This window comes from Molothrus aeneus, chromosome 12, assembly GCF_037042795.1.
Source record: "Molothrus aeneus isolate 106 chromosome 12, BPBGC_Maene_1.0, whole genome shotgun sequence".
Lineage (NCBI taxonomy): Eukaryota > Metazoa > Chordata > Aves > Passeriformes > Icteridae > Molothrus > Molothrus aeneus.
This window is the reverse complement of record NC_089657.1, coordinates 8,911,416-8,930,844: the sequence shown is the minus strand read 5'-3', so window position 1 is coordinate 8,930,844 and position 19,429 is coordinate 8,911,416. Positions and strand designations below refer to the sequence as shown.

The following is a 19,429-nucleotide window of genomic DNA, read 5'->3' as shown; positions in this document are numbered from 1 at the left end:
AAGTGTGTTACAAGCAATCTGAGTTTTGTTGGAATGTGCACTTTAAATACAATTAATTCTATAGTGTGATGTTTATGGAGTCCTTTTCATTTTGAAAGCCAAAAAAATACATATTGCAGATGCATTCCAGTGGCATCTCACCTAAGGGACTTGAAATTACAAGAGCAAGCCCAGTCAGTTTCATTTTGTCTCCTTCTTTATGCTTCAGCCACCAGCACTGCATCAGGGAGAGTAACTGTGTAACTCCAGGGGTGTGTTGGGCACCTTTCCACAGCCATGAGTCAGTCCCTTTGTAGGTCTGTGTACCAACCCTTCTGTAGAAAATGAAGTTTTGTTGCATTCCTTGACTTTAATAGGAGCAGGATTACATCCAATATACTAAGCCATTTGCAAGTGTCTCATCTTGATGCCAAATGTTGTGTTCTGAAAACAGAGGCAATTTCAGCACTAAAGCTTTAATAAATTTTGGCTGTTAAACTTGCCTCATATTGCAATATTTCATCTGTGTGTTCACCATTTAATAGTGGTGTCTTTCTAAGCCTTAAAATAGGATGCTATTTTCTTCCATGAAAATCTGACATTTTCCTTATTAAGAACTGTACCTGCAAGTCTGTTCAGCACTAAAACTACTGGTGGGTTGTACATGTTCTTCTGAACATTTCTCAATTCTTTTCTGAAGTAACTTTCCTTTTTCATGTGTTTCATATTTTGAAATTGAAGTAGTGAAACAGCCAGCTTTGATACAGTACATTGTTGTCTTAAAGGCATTTGGAAATGAACAGCTGAAATAAATCCCTCTCCTAACAATCTTTCAGGGTTTTTAGTTTTCTTTAAGCTATGATGAATGTTGACACTCATGGCTGTTAGATTAGAAAAACATTGAAAAAGCATTTATATTTTTCCTTTATTGTTCCAAATGGAAAAATGGAGCCACATATTTCTAGGACTGTAGGGTTTAGTTTAAAAGCTTGTAAAAGATTTTGCACATCTGCTTTACAAGGAATTCAGTCTTTTCAAGGCTGCATTCACTTTGGACAAAAACAAACATGAAGTTACTTATAGACATGGCATTACACAGGGAACTGTCACAGTTCACTTGTTTGAGGTTTCAGAAATGCAGTTCCTCCCCTGGATTTAGTCAGTAAACTCGATTACCTCCCACCTCTTCTCCAGCCTGAGTTTACAAAAGATGGCGCTTTCATTACACTTAATTTTAAATATTCCAAACATACGGTTTCCACTGGTGATCTTACTAAATTAGTATTGCATTTGTAGGTCCTGTGAAGATTGTAGTCAAAATATTAGTTTCCATATTGTACTTTAGTAAACCCTAATTAGAATATATTTGTTGACTACTGAGTATTTCCTGAAAAATAGTGAGTAATTTGCCTTTCTGGTGAAGGTCACAGTGATGCAGAGCACTGATTTCTCATCTCTCTCCAAAGCTTTTCATGTTCACTAAGTTTTCATTACATGTAGAAGTGTGTCCTATTTTTCCCTGCAGTTGTCCTAGTTCATAGCTTTCACTTCTTGAATGGCTGACTCATTACTACAGGAGGATACAGAGTGTGAATGGTGCAGCACAGACACACACACACCTGAATTGTTTAGAAAGAGGGGAGACACCAACCACTGCTGCTGCTCCTACCTCACATGGGCTCAATGGCAGTTGAGCAATAGCAAATAAATACTGGGCCCTGTAACAGAGAGGCCTCTGAGGCTGAGCAGCTCTCCTGATGTTGTTGCTGCTTTTCACATGGGAGATTTTCTAAATAAACATTTACAAGAGCTTCTTACTAGAAATTGTTCCAATCCAGCCTACTTAAGCAGGGATTGTATTCATGCTTAATTAGGCTTTCCTCTCTTTAATGCTTATAAAATAAAGCTCTTTCAAACTTTTAGTTGATGTGACCTGAAGGTGACCTGGATCTTTATAATGGTTGGCTTTTCAAGCCTGTTGGATTAAACAGATATAAAGCAGAAATCTGTGGAAAAAGAGACTGACTATCCTGAGCTGGAAATTTAGAGACTATTTGCTTGGGGAAAAAGAATGTATTACCCAATATTGTTGAGACTCTACATTTTATTATAAGAATCTCTTAACTCACCACTTTTTTTTTTTCTGATTTTGTCTCTGCAAAAGCCTTCTTTCCTGTTTGCTTCCTGTTTCAAAAACCAGGAATGGTGATAAAGAGCAATTGTTAAACATTTGGAGTGCTTTGCTTTGCAATTTTCACCCAGGAATGTTAACCAAATTTTGCTGAGTAGCTCTGAGTTACTGTTTAATAAGTGCTGGAGCACTAGGGACTAATCTTGGTGACTTTTGGGGAGAAAAAAAACCCAAAAAACCAAACCACCTAAATCTTGGCTCTGCCTGAAAATGGGTAAGTTCAGGATAACATTAATCCCACGCAGTGAGTGTGAAACTGTTATCAGCAAAGGATTGGAGAAATGCAGTGTAGTTGTCACTGATCCATGTGGTTATTTGGAAAATATTCCTTTTCACAAACTCTATCCAGAACTCTGTAGTACTAGGAAGAGATTTTAGGAAATGACAGTGTGCAACTGGGGTCACACATCTTTCCCTGCTCCCATCCTCCTCCTCCCAGCACCCATTTCAGCTTTTTTTGACTAATTGGAGCAGCCAGGAAATGATCCCATAGGTAAAACTGCTTTGCTTGGCATCTTTTAAGATATATTTTGAGCTGCTGCAGGAATTTCAAGGTTGTGTCATGAAGTGGTTTGGCAGTACTGACAGGAAGAGCAGTGGATGTACAAACCTTACCTGTGCGGAGGGAGCCAGGGAATTTTAGGAATGGTTTTGTGAAGGTGTGGTTTGTGTTTTAGGAATGGTTTTGTGGAGGTGTGGTTTGTGTTTTAGGAATGGTTTTGTGGATGTGTGGTTTGTGTTTTAGGAATGGTTTTGTGGCCTGTCCTGTTGGAGGCTGCTGCTGACAGTGACCTTGCTGTCCATGGGCAAAGCAGAGCAGCAGGTCATCTCTCTGCTGCAAGCTGAGACCTTGATTTCCCAACCAGCAGCTGTTAGGGCTCCTTTGAAGTTATTTGGTAAACTGAGTCATAGGAAAAATTCTGAGCTATTCATGTAGGAGTGAAAGATGCCATGGGAATTTCTACATGAGTGTAGCTAACATAGACTCCCTGAGCCTCGTTGCTGATGCCTACAATTGTTTGCAGGCGTGAACTCTGGTAATTACTAGCTTTTTCTGAAGGCATTTCCACCCTGTTTTCCTACATTTGATGATGCTGCTAAACAGAAATGATCCCGAGTGTGCCTCTGTTTTCCTTATGTTTCATTTATTTCCTATGGGCACAGTCTCAGTCCCACTATCAGGTTGTCTCAGAAGAAGATTGTTGTAATTCAGTTTTTTTTTTTCCCTAACTAACCCAAAATTTGGCAGAGAAATAAAGGCTTTTGTGCATTTGGACTTGAAGAGTTGAAAGCTCTTCTCTGGTCCTATGGGAAGCATATATCAGTGGTGCTAATTATAATCCCAGGACAAGCTTGTTGCCACGTGGAGGCAATAGGAAGTATCAGCTTCTCACTGGAACTCAGCATCCTGTGCTCTGCTGATTATGTGTAGCCATGGCAGATACTGGGAATGGGATTGTATTTCTTATCCTGGCCTTTCTACTATTGCTGTTTTTTGACTTTCATTCTCATTACCAGCTTTGAGGAAGAAGGCCCTCAACCAACTCAGAAGACCATTTAGGCTTTTTCCTTAGTTGTATTGACAGGGTAGTGCTGAGTTGGACAGTAATTCATTATGGTGTGTGCTGATGGAGAGCCTGTGATGGGGACTTGGCTCTTCCTTACAGACAGAGCTAAGGGCCACACCTGGAGAGTGTTTGCTCTTTCCAGTTGGAAACCCTGTGACATAAAAAAGAAACTTCATTTGTGCATTAGGCCACAAAAGCAGATATGGATGGAATGGGAAAATGCTCAAGTAAGTGTGGGGAAAAATAGTTGTGGCCCAAATATGTTTGTTTTTTTTTTTTTAATATAATCTTACTGTGAGAAGATGTGTGTCCCAAGTTGTTTATCACAAGGGTCTCCAGAAGAGCTGTGTTGACCAGAGTGGTTGTGTGCAATAAGATGCTTTGATGGTTGTTTAATGAATTTGTGTTCTGCCTCTCTTGGTGCTCAATAGAAAATGACAATCACTGGATAAAAGAGCAAGTGCTACAAGGGATTGAGCAATAACTCAGCTTCTTCCAAAATCCTAGAAAAGATGAATGACTGCACATGGTGAATCATCACTGGTGTGCTTTTCAGAGGAACGGCCAATGTTCCTTTGAGACTTGATGAATAAGCAGTTGCTGCAATTTTTTGTCTGTATGTGAAGTAGCCTCTTCCCAAAATGCAGCAATGGCCACAAAACAAGAAAAACCACATTACTGGTGAATATGGGTTTCCAGGTGTCCCATTAATTGATTTCTGTCACACAGTTTCCAAAGATAATTACACTGGTTAAATGTTATCAGCTCTGTGGATATATGTTACTAGTTATGAGGATTTGGGCTTCTTGTTTTGCAGGAAGATACCATAATTATGATTTCAAATGGGTAAGAGGAAAGAATATGGAAGGACCATGTCAGGCTGACTTTCTGAAAATAGACACTCCAGTTCTAATTTCACAGTTATGTGTCTTGGTTTGTGACATCTTCAATTTGCTGTCTTTTTCTGTAACTAAATTAAATTAAACCCCTCGAGTGCTCCACAAGTGTGCAAGTTCCTGGAACTCTCCTCATCTTCTTTGCTGGGAAAGCAGAGCAGAGCAACTGTTAGGGATGGTCTGAGCAAACCCAGCTCTGACATTCCCCAAGATGCTGGAACTGAATTTTCTGCATTTGAATGCTAGTTGTCTTATTTGAAGAAGTGCCTAATAACTTTCTTCAGCTCATTAGTTCTCATTTCTAATGATTTTTTCCTTTTATTAGGAATACATAATCCGTGTCCAGAGAGGAGTTTCAACAGAAAACAGCTGGCAGGTAATTTCTTAAGTTGTAGTTCATGTAACCAGGATTCTTTTTTTAGGAAAAGTTTGAAAATTGCCTATTCCTAGCTTTTAAAATTTGAGCTGGAAAGAGAAATGTTGATTTGAAATTGAGAACGTGAAGTGCTTGAATTCTTTTGGTCAAAACTAAGAGAAAAACAGTATTGCTGCCAGCTACAGAAGGCATGTTGTCTGCTGCTATTCTGAATATTCCAGGAAAAATGCCTGTCATGTGTTTCTACTGTGTGTTGGTACAACCAGAGTTTTAAAATCTGAAATTCCAGTTCGCCTTTCTCAGTGCTAAAATCACAGCTCTGCTTATACGAGGCCAAGAAGTAGTAATGAAGATGAGTGTGAAAAGTTTTTCCATCTAATATGGCAAAAATGCCTTTTTTGCAGACAACTTTGCTCACAAGTGCTGTTTTAAGATAATTTTTAGAAATGCATTTTCTGTCTGATCAAGTTGTGATTAAAGACTCTTTTTTGCTCTCTGGCAATGTGACATAAATCCAGCAGTTAGGCATTTGTAGAAAAATTGCAAAAGAAGATGATTGTAAAAGGGAATTAATTTTCTCCGATGGGACTTTGAGGAGTAAAATTCTAATGGAAAAAGTAATTTTTCCTGAACTTTTTATTTTATTTTACAGATTGTGAGGCGATATAGTGACTTTGACTTGTTGAATAATAGCCTGCAGGTAATTTTCACTCTTCATATATGAATAAAAAATGTCATTGGAAGAATATATTCAGAATTGTGATATTTTTATATATTGTGGTGAAAAAATAAAAGGATTTGCCTAGCTGTAAAGAGAAACTGTGACTTCAAATGTAACAGGAACGTGTACTTATTCACCCTTAAGTTTTCTCTTATAAAATTTGACTTTTAACATCAACAGGATCAATTTATATAGAAGTGGAGGAAATTGGCAGATACTGAATCTTTCCCTTCAGTCCTGTGACTTGTTCCGGTTTTATGTGTTTTTATTTGTTCCTCCTTTGATTTGGAGAAAGCCAAGGCACATACCAACCTTATAAATTCAGCATTGAAGTGCTATGTGTCTCATTATTTATATTCCTCTAAAAGCACTACCAGATGCTGCTTCTCATGTGATGGTTTTCTGTGTCACTGAGGAGTGTTCCTTGGTCAGACACTGGACTTACTGTGTGTTTTCTTCTGCTTTTTAGGACAATTCTTTCTTTTTAGTTTGTGTGGGAAAAAGCAGAAGTGTGAGTGTGTTTGGGAACAGGGGGGAAGCAGCAGTGATTAATATCTACAGGAGAAAAACTCTTTACTTGAGATTTCCATACTGGGCAAACGGGATAAAAAGTGAACGACACAATTTGAGGATAGATTTTTGTGACTTTAAAATTTTTCCCTTGTTAAGTGTTTTCATGAATTCAAGAGCTTAATACTTCTTCCACTTCCTCTCTCCTCCCCAAATCAAATCAACTATCTGCTTGATGAACCTTGGTGAGCAAAACCCTGCAAGGGTGTTGATTTGTGTGCTCTGAGAGCCCACTGTGACTGCTTCCTCTGCTGCAGGTGGGTCAGGGCAAATCAGTCATAATTCAACAGATGCAGGCTGGCTGCCTTGCAGAATTATTCCTATTATTGCCTTGTGGAATTGTTCTGTTAAATGTGCAGTAGCACGTAGGAACTTTTATCATGACCTAGAAACCTTCTCTATGATGTGCTGAATAAATGCAATCAGAGGTGTCTCCTGCACCAGAGACATCCAAGATCTAAAATTAGACAAACACCCATGGGAACACAAGGAGTTGAGATGGTACTGGTCATCAGAGTACCTTGGGGTCATTGTGGTCTAACCATAGTTTTGATGGAGATCACAGAGAAAAAAAATTTGTGAAAGTTTTAAAGAGAAGGAAGAGTTCACTTTGCTGCCACCTTTAACAAGCTGCTCTTAACCATGGGGAACAGAATGTGTTAAGGCATGAAAAGGATTTGTTGCCTTCTCATTTACCTTTCAAATGAGGCAGCTTTAGTAGAGAAGGCAATGAACCTTTATGACTTAAAATCCAGAAATGACAGGTACTGCAAAATTAGGCCTATGTGGAAAATGTATTAAGTGAAGGTAAATAGGTTATGTGTGATGGAGTTTCGAAAGGAAAAGCCTTTTTATCTGAAATAGAGGTGAATGATAAAAGTGGAGGGTCCAGAGAATTATCTGACAGCAACTTTGCTGTCAGAGTGGGGCAAAGGGGAAATTTGAAACAAGAGAAACTAAGACCCAGGACAAAAATGTCAGCTGCTTGGATGACTGGAAAACATTAAAAAGAATTACCAAAATGTACCTCTAACTTTAATGGGAGAATATGAGAGGGTGGCTAAATTAGCAGGCCATGTGCTTTAGCAGTTGGTCCCCTCCAGTGGCTCTTTTCTCCCACTGTTTCAGAGTTTTTTATAAATTATTCTTTATGATGCTGGAGCTGAACTTTCCTCATCCATTAAGACAACACAACATTTCTCAGATGCTTCCATCCAAAACTCTAAACAACAATATTCCATCAAAATATTCAGGTCCCGTGACGTGTTTCAAAACTCTTTAGGCTCTTATCTTGTGAATATTGAAATTAAAGTAAACAAACAGAACTCCAAACAAATAAGAAGATACCAAACCCTAATCTTTTTCCTTCAAAGCTAAAGATCTGCTGGAAGAACTGATGGAACTTCTTTTGGGTGTAAAGCCCAAGTTCTCCAAGTTCTTGTGGCATTCTTGACCTTTCTGTCTGTTTGTGTGGATGTGTGTGAGCACAGCTGCAATTGAGTTGGAATGCAAATTTTCTGTTCTTAATCTAGTACTACCTCTAGTAAGGATTGATAATTTAAAAATTGTCCAGGCTAGGGAATGCAGTCCTGCCAAATACCTTGGAAAAAAATGAAATATATATATATGTAACTCTGATTTGTATCAGAAAATTTCAAGACAGGTTCCCTGAACTCTCAGTTGTACCAGATTGAAAAACTTCTTCCAGTCAGTTCTGCATTTCTTCCTCTTGACTTATTTGACGGAGATCAGTGGAGATCATTCTTCTGTTTTGTCAAATGAAGTGCTGGTACTGGAAGTACTGGAATTCACAGCAAGATATCTGGCTTTTGTGAAGCATTTTATTGCAGCTTTTGAACAGACATTCCTGAGCAGGCTGTGGTTTGAAGATAAGAATGTTAATTCCCAGGTTCTTCCCATCCTGGCTCCAGTGGTGAGCTGAGAAGTGGTGTCTGAAAGCATGTGAGGTCTGTGCAAGGTCAGGCCCTCAGTGAGGTGCTCTTCTGTGCTGGAGTGTTCTTGCTGTGCTGTGCTGTGTGTTTTGGCAGATAGCTGCAAAAACCTGGGCCTGAATGTTACTTTCTGTTGAAAAATAGTAGAAGTCTGATTTATAAGTTTTAAAACAAATTATAGTGTTGGAAAACATGTGAATTAGAGTCAGTTTCTCTCTGATGGTAGCTAGTTGTCAGGTCAAGAAGGTAAAGGTGATGATTTGACATGCTTTTTAAGTGAATAATTCTAGAAAAGGACACGGTTCTTGTTTAGAAACTCAGTTTTTAATTGAAATGAGTGGTCTGCCAAAAGAGTTCTGTTTGCCTCTGGTGCTAAAACTAATTTGCTGAATTACTGGCTGTAAGTGATATATGGTTGCTTTTAGTTTTTTCCTGGTTTTTATTAATAGTTTCTGTAATTCAGACATAGTTATAGTTCTTTTCCAGTCCATAATTTGAAGTCAGAAAACGAGAAGTAGGAGAAGTACTAAAGTTAGCAGAGGACAATTCCTGTGTTCAAATGAAGGAGGTAGAAAGGAAAGGGACTGCTCCTTCTGCCCCAGTTTGTTGTACTAATCTGTTGCTTTTTCAACTAGTTAAAATGAAAGTTGTTCAAACACCAGAAGTCCCAGTCTTCTCCCTGGTGAACTGTTTGCTTTAGAAATGAGGTTATTGCATCTGGTTTAATTGATTCCTGCAACACACAATTCTTAAAGATAACTCCCAGGGAGATTCAGCTTACCCAAGGCAGGTGCTTTGATCTGCAGGACAACGATGTGTTAACAGCACGAAAAATGTACTCCGGCAATTCACATGACGTAATTGAATCTAAACACCAAAGATCATCTCTTTGATCTGAGTTACACAAGGCTTTGAATTTTTTCCATTGTCCTATTTTGAAGGATTTCTCTGATTTTTTTTCCCTTAAGTTTTGGATCTCTTGTGTCAGTATAATACAATTAGTGTACATCCCCTGGTAGATTGCAGCTATTTCTGGGTTGAAGGATGTATAGATGTTTAAAAAATGTACAGGAACAAATTCAGAAGATAAAATGGAAATCTGCACTGTATTAGAAATTACATATTTAAAATACTAATAGGGCTTAACATTACCTACAGATACATAGAGGCAGATGAAAGTTACTAATCTGCACTTGATGAAATAAGAAAGCATAAATCTTACCCAGAAAAAATGATCAGGTGTGAATTGTTTTTGGGCTGTGGTAGAAGTACATCATGGAAAGAACCTGGCTGAAAATTGTAGCTATTTAGTATCTGAAAGTTTCAGGTAATGATCTTAAATGTATGACTCACTAGCAAAAATTTGTCTCCTTGTATTTTCAGTGCTGTTCCATTTGCTAATCCCTTCACAGTGGGATGTGAGCTGTCATCTGACTCTGATAACAGTGCTTAGGAAAAGTAGAAAAGCTTGTACATACACAGTACAAAGAGAGTTATCCAGTAGTTAGCTTGCTGCGGAGAAACTTCTGCTTTCTGGGTTGCTAGCTTTATATCCTTTATTTTGAGAGCAAGGTTAGTAATTTTTCCTCTCTTTTTAAGATCTCAACTCTAAGTCTACCTCTTCCTCCAAAAAAGTTGATTGGAAATATGGAGCGTGAATTCATTGCTGAAAGACAGAAGGGCCTCCAGGCCTACCTGGATGTAATTACCACCCATCACATACTGTCCAACTGTGAACTGGTAAAGAAATTCTTGGACCCAAACAGCTATTCTGTAAATTACACTGGTAAGTACAAAATAAAAAACTGTGCTTCACTTTGACTTCAGTGTGTGCTGTGTATCTTCTGTGAATGCTGGCCAGGATCTACACTGAAGCATGGGGGGAACAATCTTCAAAATTATCCTACTGTGCATGTGATTATTTATGATAAGTCTTCTCCAGCTCTGTGCATGGATCCTGCTGGGATTGTCAAATATAAATATTTGAGTTATTTCACAGAGGAGTTAACAGGGTCAAGATCTGTATAAGCAGAACTTGGAGGAGGGGGTTGGTGAGAGTGACATCTACTTTTCATAATTCATAATAAATGAAAAGAGATGCTTTTGGGAAATAATTTTTCTGTCAGAGTGTAAGGTGGAGATAAGTTTGTTAGCTTAGTGTTTTGTTAAATTGTGGTTATCTTGTCTAGCTCCTGCCCTTGGTTTGGGTGTGAGCTAATTTAGAACTAATTGTTTGAGCTAGGTTGAGTACTTTTTCAAGGCTGGACTAAGCCAGATACCCTCTTCCCACAGATACTGGAAAGTCAATGCATTCCTTAAAATGATATCCCAGTGATCAGTTTCTTCATTACTAACTGTTTCTTCTTTGAATTTGTCTTACTTCAGCTTCAGCCATTGGATATCAACAAATATTTGTCTTACAGACTGAAAAAACTTCCTCTTAGTGATGAAACCCACTCCACAAATTTAGTTCATAGGCAAACCAACTCTTTGCAAAATGCAAAGCTTGTTTTCTTAGAAGCAGAGCCTACTGAAGCAGGAACTCACTGCTTCCTTTTCACTTGTCTATTTTCTCTCTCTTTATGTAACATTCTTGTGTCTTCAGCTTCAAAGTGCAAAGAACATTTCCCAATATGATAAACTGTGCAGGAGTTGTAAATTATTAGTGACTATTTAAGGATGCAGTTTGTCTGGCTAATGCTGAGCAAGCAGTTTAAATTCTCAAGGAGGCGTTGTGATTTCTGTGTTAATTTTGAGCACTTTCATCAAGATTGTTTTTCCTGCAAGTTGCTGGGAAGCTGGTGACACACATCAATTGCCTATGGTCTTGAGAGACACCATCAGTTTGTCATTTCCTAAACACTGGAGCAGAGAGATGATATTTATTACACTTTTTTTCTAGCATATTTCTAAAGGAAGAAGATACAATGCAGAGAGATCATCACATCCTTACCTTTTTGCTGTATTTCTATGCCATGATTCCCTTGGCATGATTCCCTTTCTTCTCCCCACTTCTCATTGAGATTTCCCCTCAAGTCACTTCATGAATAAACCAGTTGTGTTCCCAGCTGTGGGAGAATTCACTAACCAGATGGGTGTCCTCCCCCTTGGCCCCCAAAATGTATGAAGGCTCATGATAGCTGGCCAAATACCTCTGCCTGCACAGAAAAGGGCACAATAACCTATAGTGAAACAGAACTAATGAGTTTACATAAACTATGCTTAGCAACATAGATGGATGTCAAAGAGATAAAAGCACTTTTACAGATGCAGCAGGAACATTTGATGTTCTAATGTTGTGTACACCTAGTGTGGGAAATCTGAGCTGTGATTTAGACTTGGAAATGCAGATCCAGTACAGATAGAATGGAGATTGGGAAGCTAAGTTTTCCAAGCAGTGCTTTCTCTGTTTTCTCTCTGGATTTGCGTTACCAAGTTAAAAATGCAAATGCCCTCTGTGTGTTTATCTGATTTCCTTTCAAATTGATTTTGCTGACTTTTAGTCTGAATTCCTGAAGGCTTCCTTCTGGCATTGGATCTTACCTCATATGTGGATAATTACATTATACAGTGTCTTAAATACATTAATTTTTTTTCTTCTTTTTCTCCCTCTTTGTCTCCTTTTTTTCTTTCCAGAAATTGCCTTACAGCATGTTTCAATGTTCTTCCGCTCAGAGCCAAAGTGGGAAGTAGTTGAACCATTAAAAGATATAGGTAAGAAGGGCATGTGTGCATGAAAACTTCTCTGATTGTTTCCCCAACTAGGAGAGGTTCCAATACTGTCTTTGCTTACAGACTTGTCCTGCCTGTAAGCTGTGTGATTTAGGAGTGTTTAATTAAAGCCCCTGCTCACTTTTTTCTTTACTTTTTTTAGGTTGGCGAATACGTAAGAAATATTTCCTAATGAAAATTAAGAATCAACCAAAGGAACGGCTAGTGTTAAGCTGGGTATCTATGCTTTAATTTCATTCTTAAGTCTTTCTCAATTTCACTCAAAGTTTGATTTTGACTACCATGTGTGAGTGATGGGGAGAGAGATTGAAGAGCTCAGGCTTTGAGGAAGCCCTTAGGTAGGTGTGTGGTGTGGGATTTCTTGTATTTCTTTCCTCTGTTGGCAAATCCAGTTTGGAAGTTTCTGTGCTTGGTCATTTGTTCCCAAACCTGCACCTCAGGATTCTTTTCTTGTAATGATGTGGCTGTTGGTCATAATATAAATGTGCTCACTAAAAATAATGAGATGGACCTTTTTAAAGTCATGGGTTTTCCTACTCAGATCTTTAGTTCCACTGACAAACTAATAGGTGAGGGGGGCATGAAGTGCTCCCTTAATGAGAATTGCTCTTGCTCCTGTGCTGAAATGTGTTACCCTGTTGGTTGTGTGAGAGCAGCTGTTTGTGACACTTCACTGGAGCATGGAGGTCACTAAAGCCTGCAGGCTTTAGTGGGAGGAGGGAAGTTTTTCTTGCTGCAGAGGAAGAAGGTGCCTTATCAGTTCCTAATGTACACAGTCCCCCGATTTAGGCTTGGCAAAGTTCATTCAGTGGTAGTAATGCATGTCAGGTCTGTGGGAGGAAAGAGGCAGTAATACTTATTTATGGTCAGGATGTTTGTATGGCCTTATTCAGCCTCTTCAGGTTTCATTTTGTGTGTGTAATTTTCTTGCTTGCTCTTCAAAATATACCTTCAAACATGTGTCCTAATTTGCCAAGGTAGAACATTGATCACATTTTCTGTATGGAATGTAGCATGTATTACGATGCTGTTCTTTTCCTGTTTTCTTCCAGGCTGATCTTGGCCCTGATAAATACTTGTCTGACAGAGACTTACAGTATGCTGTGAAACTTCTTTCTTCCTGTTCTGTGAGTACTGAAGATTTTTAAGTTGTGCTAGCATGAAAGTGTGTGTCAAGGACTGATCTTGGAAAAGCACATGTAGCCTAGTTGGCAAAGTTTGTAATTTTAGAGTTGCTTTCATTAAAGGTTTGCAAACCATTTAATTACATTTCTCATATACTATGAGGCAAGATGTTCTCAGCACAAGTAATAAACCTGCAGGATTATTACAGGAGATTCAATGTTGTGGTTGATTTGACTTTTTTCTTCTTGTGCAGTACTGTGAGATCATGAGCTTTTATTTAATCTCCTCAACACCTTCAGGCTGTTAGGATAGTGCTGTTTAGGTGTGATTGCCAACCTGTGAGCTGGGATATTCTCAGGCAGCAGTGGGTGAGGCAGTGGAACAAGCATCATTATTTTTTCAGTTCTTCGGACTCAAGGCAGGAGCATCTTAGTAGAGCTGCAATGGAGGGCGTACAGTTTAAGCTCCTGTGAAATGCTGCATTATAAATCCAGTAGACATCTCTGCCTGAAAATCTGGCATTTGACTACAAAAGGAGTCTCTGGAGTCTCTCTTTAAGGATGTTAAGCATGTGAAAGACTGGCTGAAATAGTTTTTTTTGTTTTAATTTATATGTTAAATTGAATAATGTCTTTGTGAAGTTTTCTTTGCATTTACTCCCGGTTAAGACTGAATAACTTGAGTTATTCCATGCCACTGACAGAATCCAATTTACTACTTTTCAGACAATTACTACTTTTCATACAATTCAGACTGATCTTTTCTTACTTGTGAATTGAACACAAATGATTTTAAAAAAATCCATCATCATCTAAAATTTACCTTCAGTTTCTTCTTTTGGTAGCATCCCTATATTTACAAAATCACTTTTGCCACTGCCAATGAATCTTCAGCGCTGGTTATTAGACCGTTCAGTGAAAAAGGGACACTAAAGGACCTTATTTATAAGGTAACATCTTCCCTCTACCCCCAAGTCAAATGGCACAATTTATGCTGGAATGACCATGCATGTTTTTTATAAAGTGTTTGACATCAATTGCTAAACAAGCTAAGACAAATAATGACTTTTCTGGGCATGATACTTGATTTGTGTGTTTCTTTTAAAGGCAAAGCCAAAAGACCCATTCCTGAAGAAGTATTGCAATCCTAAAAAAATTCAAGGTCTTGAACTTCAGCAAATAAAAACATATGGAAGGCAAATATTAGAGGTAATTTGTTTTTCTTTATTTGCTAGCTTTTTTGATTTATTATTTTGGAGTCCAACTGGTCTAACTACAGAAAACGGACAAATTTCTGAGTATACAAGCTTTATATAAGCAGCAGACTTCAAAGCTAAATGTAAATTGAGATCTGCTGAGTTGAATTTAGATATATTTGTGTGAGACCATTTATGACCCCCCCAAAAATGCAGTTGGTATGTATGGAGGTTAAATGGGAGAGAGGTGATAATATAGTCTATTCCTTATGTAAAAAGGGAAAGAAGTAGCTCATAGCCTGGAAAACATGTACCATAAATTTGTGGTTGTTAGTGTTTTTTTTAATTTTTTTTTTTACTCAAACTATCATATTCAGTAGAATTTTAAATTTTAGTTTCCAGATCTCTTTGGGAGATGTCCATAAGCCTGCTTTGAGGATCAGCATCAAATATTTGTTTTGTGAAAAGTGCTACCAGTGAAATGGGAATGAATAGTCAGCCAAAGAGGATGTAGATAGAAGATCAAGTTGAGTGAGCATTCCAAATGGGGGCCTTATTTATTATGTATTTAGTATTGGAGCATTTAAGTTGATGATTTTACAATCTTGAGATCATCAGAGCATCTTGTGATAGTGCTTCTCTATTCAATTTTTTTCAGGTATTAAAATTCCTCCATGAGAAGGGATTTCCTTATGGCCATCTTCACTCTGCCAATGTTATGCTGGATGGGGGTACCTGCAAGTTACTGGATCTAGAAAATTCCTTGTTGGGACTGCCATCATTTTATCGATCATACTTTTCCCAGTTTCGGAAAATTAATGTAAGGTTCAGACAAGGAATTCATCTGACTCTTATGCAAATCTTTGTTCTCAACCTTTGTGGAGAACTGACTAGAATGAAAAATCCTCTCTGAAGCCCCTTTTTTTTAATCCAAGCTTTGGTCCATCAAATTGCTTTTCTGCTTCCCCCAAATCCCTGTCTGGCTGCACAGCAGTTCTGTGGCAGCACACTGGAGTGAGGCTGAGGCCAAAGGTAAGCTGGTAGAGGGGGAGTGCGGGTGAGTGTTTTTGTGACAACAGTGCTAGCACAAATAGAGGTAAAGTGCAATTGTTTTAAGATCTCTTTCCACCCTGGTCTGTATTTCGTAGGAATTTGCATATTGTCTACTACAGTTTCACTTCCATGTCTGTACAGTGAGCACAGCTATTTACTTGTGCTTAGCTGGGAGCAGTAATCTGCCTTATCTTTGGTGGGGACTGTGAAAATTGATCAGATGCTTGCAGATTCTAGCTATTCAAAGGTTATTTTTATTTGTTTGAGGGGTGTCTGTTTGACTGCAGGCTTGCAAAGCAAAATATTTATCTAACTGCAAAAATATGAAAACAAATTTGCCCTGTTGCAGCAACATCATTCCCTGCCTTTAGGCTCTCATTGTAATAAATTCTGTGCAGCATCATGAGAGAGCTGCTTGCTGACCTTGCTAAACAAGTTCTACTGTGTTGTCAAAGAAATGATCACAAGTTCATAGTTAGTCCAAATCTGTTAGTGCCATCAAAGCCTCTTACAGTAAGAGGAACCTCTTCTGTTTAAACATGATTCAGAAATCTTGGAAATATGATGTCTGGGAGCTCAGCATGTATGTACTGCTTACACAAACCTAAGGAGGAGCAAAAGAGACTCTCCTAGGTTTGTTTGGTATGCATTTTTCCCCATCTTTTTATCTGCTTCCCCGTAAAGTGACAGTTGGTTGTTTTATGAATCTCATTCTTTGCTGTTTGACTTAGCCAGGAAAGTGTGCTTGGTTGGGACTTCTGTTGGTGTGTAGATCTCTAAAGTGCTTTGTGAAGAGTTTACTGCTTCACACCTTTTTACAGGACATGACTACACTGCTCTCCCATTTGTACCATCTTGTACAGAAAGGCAACAGAGGCTGCTGTAGCTTGTAGCATGAAGATTTCATCTGAGCTACAGTTATGCAGGGAAATGGTTGTGGTTAGGAGCTGCCTTACTGGTTCCTCTTTTCTGTCTTCACATGCAAGATCACTGGGTTAACCAGTTGTGAAAAACTAACGAGTTGTGCTTTTATTTTTTTTTGTTCTCCCACAGACTTTAGAGGGTGTTGATGTTCATTGCTTCGGACACTTACTGTATGAAATGACCTATGGAAGACCTCCAGACACCATTCCAGTGGAGAGCTTCCCCCCTGCTCCATCAGTGTTTGTTGGTTAGTATGCAGTACAGAACATCTCAGTCACAGCTGCCTGGGTGCACTCTTAGACTTTACCTAAGCTGAAGGGCTGTGAAATAGCAGCCTGAGATCTTTGCACCCTGTGGCCAGAAAGAATTAGCAATTTGGTCAAATAGAAAATGTGCTCTTCATCAAATATATCTGGTGCATGAGTAAAACTTTTTTAGCTGAGTGACAAAGCAGTGTTTAGCAAGTAATGAGATGCCTTGATTCCCTTGCCTCATGTCTAACATTCTTGAAAAGCTTCTATGTGTAATAGTAATGCTATAATAAAAACCACATGCCACAGAGCTTCATCACTGCTTGCTTGATGCAATACTTAGGGGAGCATCACAAGCAGTTCCAAACGTCCATTTTAAATCATTTGCCGTCCTGCTGTGCAAAAATGTGTTCATTCTTGTTCTTTCTTTGGCAGTGTCAGTGTTGGAGTCCATTCTGACTTGTGAAGCTCTGAAGAATGGGATGCCAACTGTCTCACGGCTCTTACAGATGCCGTAAGTCCTGTTCGACTTGTTTTATATTCATAGCAATGTTTTTAATTATTTCAGGAGGAAGAAACTTTCTGCTCTTGTTCCTCTTTAGAAAGGTTTGCTCCTTCTTCTGAGGGATGTATCCCAAGTGAATCTTGATAGGCTTTCTAGAGCTCATCCCTTGTTAATATGTGTATTTAATGTTTCTTTGTCTCTCGGTGTGTTATGTATGCACTTTATTTAGCATGATTTGAATTAATCCAGCCATTAAAGTAATGCAAGCATGATTGAGATCATGCACAGATCATGCACAGATTGATTTAAATGATTTAGAATAAGGAGTCTTTTTGCATGTTGTCTTCAGACCTACTTCAGAAAGTTCTGCTATCAGTTCACTTAGCACTAGTGAAATACGTCTCTTGCTTTGCTCAGCAGTGACATTTAGAGCTGCTCTGGGTCTGAAATGTAGAATGGAGTTCTCTCTGGTTTCTTGCAGGGCTGGCTTGGGGATTCTCTGAAGCATAGACAGAATAAATTTCCTTACAGGCTGCCCTTCAAGTATGCAGTGCAGGGGGGCAAGGCCAGGATGCAGAAAGAGAGCACTGTCACTGTGCCACTGAGTGGGGACCACACCTGTCTGCAGTGCCACCCTGCCTGCAGTGCCACCCTGCCTGCAGTTAGGGCACAGCATTCCAGGGAAATTGCTGTCCCCACGCTGGGACATGTCACCAGCACGCTGAGCATGGAACCACAGTTCTGGTGGGAGGTTCTTTCATTATTTCTCAATGTGAGATGCTGTAGCTGGGGCTCCCTCAGTGGCAGATTGTCCATACCTAAATCTGGGTCTGCTCTCACAGCACAGATTGCAGTGCATTTGGAGCCTGCTCTGAGGTTCAGATTTCTTGGTTGGGAAGAGTCACTGCAGCCTTCAATTCTTTCTTCTCCTCCCCTCCTCTGGTTTTTAAGGTGTGAGGTAGAGAGAACAATACAAGCAGGGTAGAAATACTATAGGAAAGCTCTGTGAATACAGAAATATACAGGTGTTTAAAGATGTTGAATAAACAATCTATGCCCAGCTGCATTTGATATGGAAGATGTTATACTACATTCCCTTCATACCAATACTCTTTACAAAAGTCTTCTACATAGCTATGCAATCCAATTAATGTAATTTAAAGCAATTATTATAATTGAAATATATATTTATTATAGCCATAAGAACATGTAATCTGAAAGGGTCAGAAAGTCCTGTAAACAAGGATGAACTTTCATGGATTTTTGAAGTATTTTAAAGTTTGCTTTATTTCTAAATTGTTCATTCTCCTGAATTAACTTGATTCTAGATGTGAATTAATTTTCTCTACTATAAGCCTGTAATAATTTTCCATAGTGAACAGCAACTCAGAAATATTTATTTTGGAGCCAAGATTGAGGTCTCTCTGTGACAATTTTCTAGTATGTTCTCCAGGACAAAGTATCTAGAAATGGGCTAACCAGTTTATTTTCAGACTACCATTGCCCTCTAGTGTCTTTGTTTTGGATGGAAAAGGATTAATCATTTATTGTGTTTCTGCTGATACCATAGAGGGGAGAGCAAAAATATTACAATATTTGCTTTAATTGCCTTTTGTAGAGGACAGGCAAGAATGCAGATATTTTCAAATGTTAAGTTCACTTGATCTTTCACATGTTCCTTGTTAATTCTAAGACAAAGGTTTTGCTAAGAGAAGTTTTTTTTAACAAGAGCTATGATTTTGTTTTGGTGAAATTTAAAATAAAGTCCATGGAAGTTTGGTTTTTTTTTTTTTTTTTTAATAAAAAAATCCATATTCTTTTAAGGAAAAGGTATTCTCTTTTGGGGGAAACCTTTCTCTGCCTTTGATAACTGTACCTGTTCTATCCACTTTCAAAATAGCTCACACAAACCAGTTTTCTCAGCCATAAGTAGTGGCTACATTCTGAGGGTTGGGTGCTGCTAATCCTACAGCAGTGCTTAGAAAATAAGAAGCAGTACCTAGAAATCTGTGGCCAAGGGTTGAGGACAGAGAAGCAAAAGGAGAAAGAGGGGTTTAAGTGAACAGTACCAATAGAATTCTTGTTCTGATTTTGCCTGTCTCTTGGCAATAATATTCCTCTTTTTAATTTTTTTATCAACTCACAGATTATTCAGTGATGTCCTGCTAACAAACTCTGAGAAACCACAGTTCAAGGTAGAGTCAACACTGATTTGCTGATATTTGTGGAAGTGCCAGGATGTGGGTAGCTACATATTAATTGACAGAGGGGCTTGAGGAGATCTGGCTTGATTTTCCTCTGTGGCTGTTGCCACCAGTGTTTGGATTCCTTTGCCACCCTGTCCCTGGGAATGTTGTGCCACCCCTTGGAGGGGAGCACGATGTGACCCAG

General features: G+C 38.7%; 1 protein-coding gene across 8 annotated transcripts in view; it reads left to right on the top strand.

The window, feature by feature from the left end:
* Positions 1 to 19,429, top strand: part of PXK (PX domain containing serine/threonine kinase like) — a 33,206-nt gene that overhangs the window by 3,379 nt on the left and 10,398 nt on the right. For all 8 annotated transcript variants that reach the window (XR_010784399.1, XR_010784398.1, XM_066558186.1 and 5 more), the window contains exons 2-13: positions 4,960 to 5,010; positions 5,663 to 5,710; positions 9,853 to 10,039; positions 11,890 to 11,967; positions 12,128 to 12,201; positions 13,038 to 13,112; positions 13,955 to 14,059; positions 14,217 to 14,318; positions 14,964 to 15,125; positions 16,412 to 16,529; positions 16,969 to 17,047; positions 19,185 to 19,233. Coding sequence is in view for 6 of the 8 variants with exons in the window: in XM_066558186.1 (XP_066414283.1) it covers positions 4,960 to 5,010; positions 5,663 to 5,710; positions 9,853 to 10,039; positions 11,890 to 11,967; positions 12,128 to 12,201; positions 13,038 to 13,112; positions 13,955 to 14,059; positions 14,217 to 14,318; positions 14,964 to 15,125; positions 16,412 to 16,529; positions 16,969 to 17,047; positions 19,185 to 19,233 (1,128 nt within the window). In the remaining 2 variants the exon portion in view is untranslated. The remainder of the gene's footprint in view (positions 1 to 4,959; positions 5,011 to 5,662; positions 5,711 to 9,852; positions 10,040 to 11,889; positions 11,968 to 12,127; positions 12,202 to 13,037; positions 13,113 to 13,954; positions 14,060 to 14,216; positions 14,319 to 14,963; positions 15,126 to 16,411; positions 16,530 to 16,968; positions 17,048 to 19,184; positions 19,234 to 19,429) is intronic.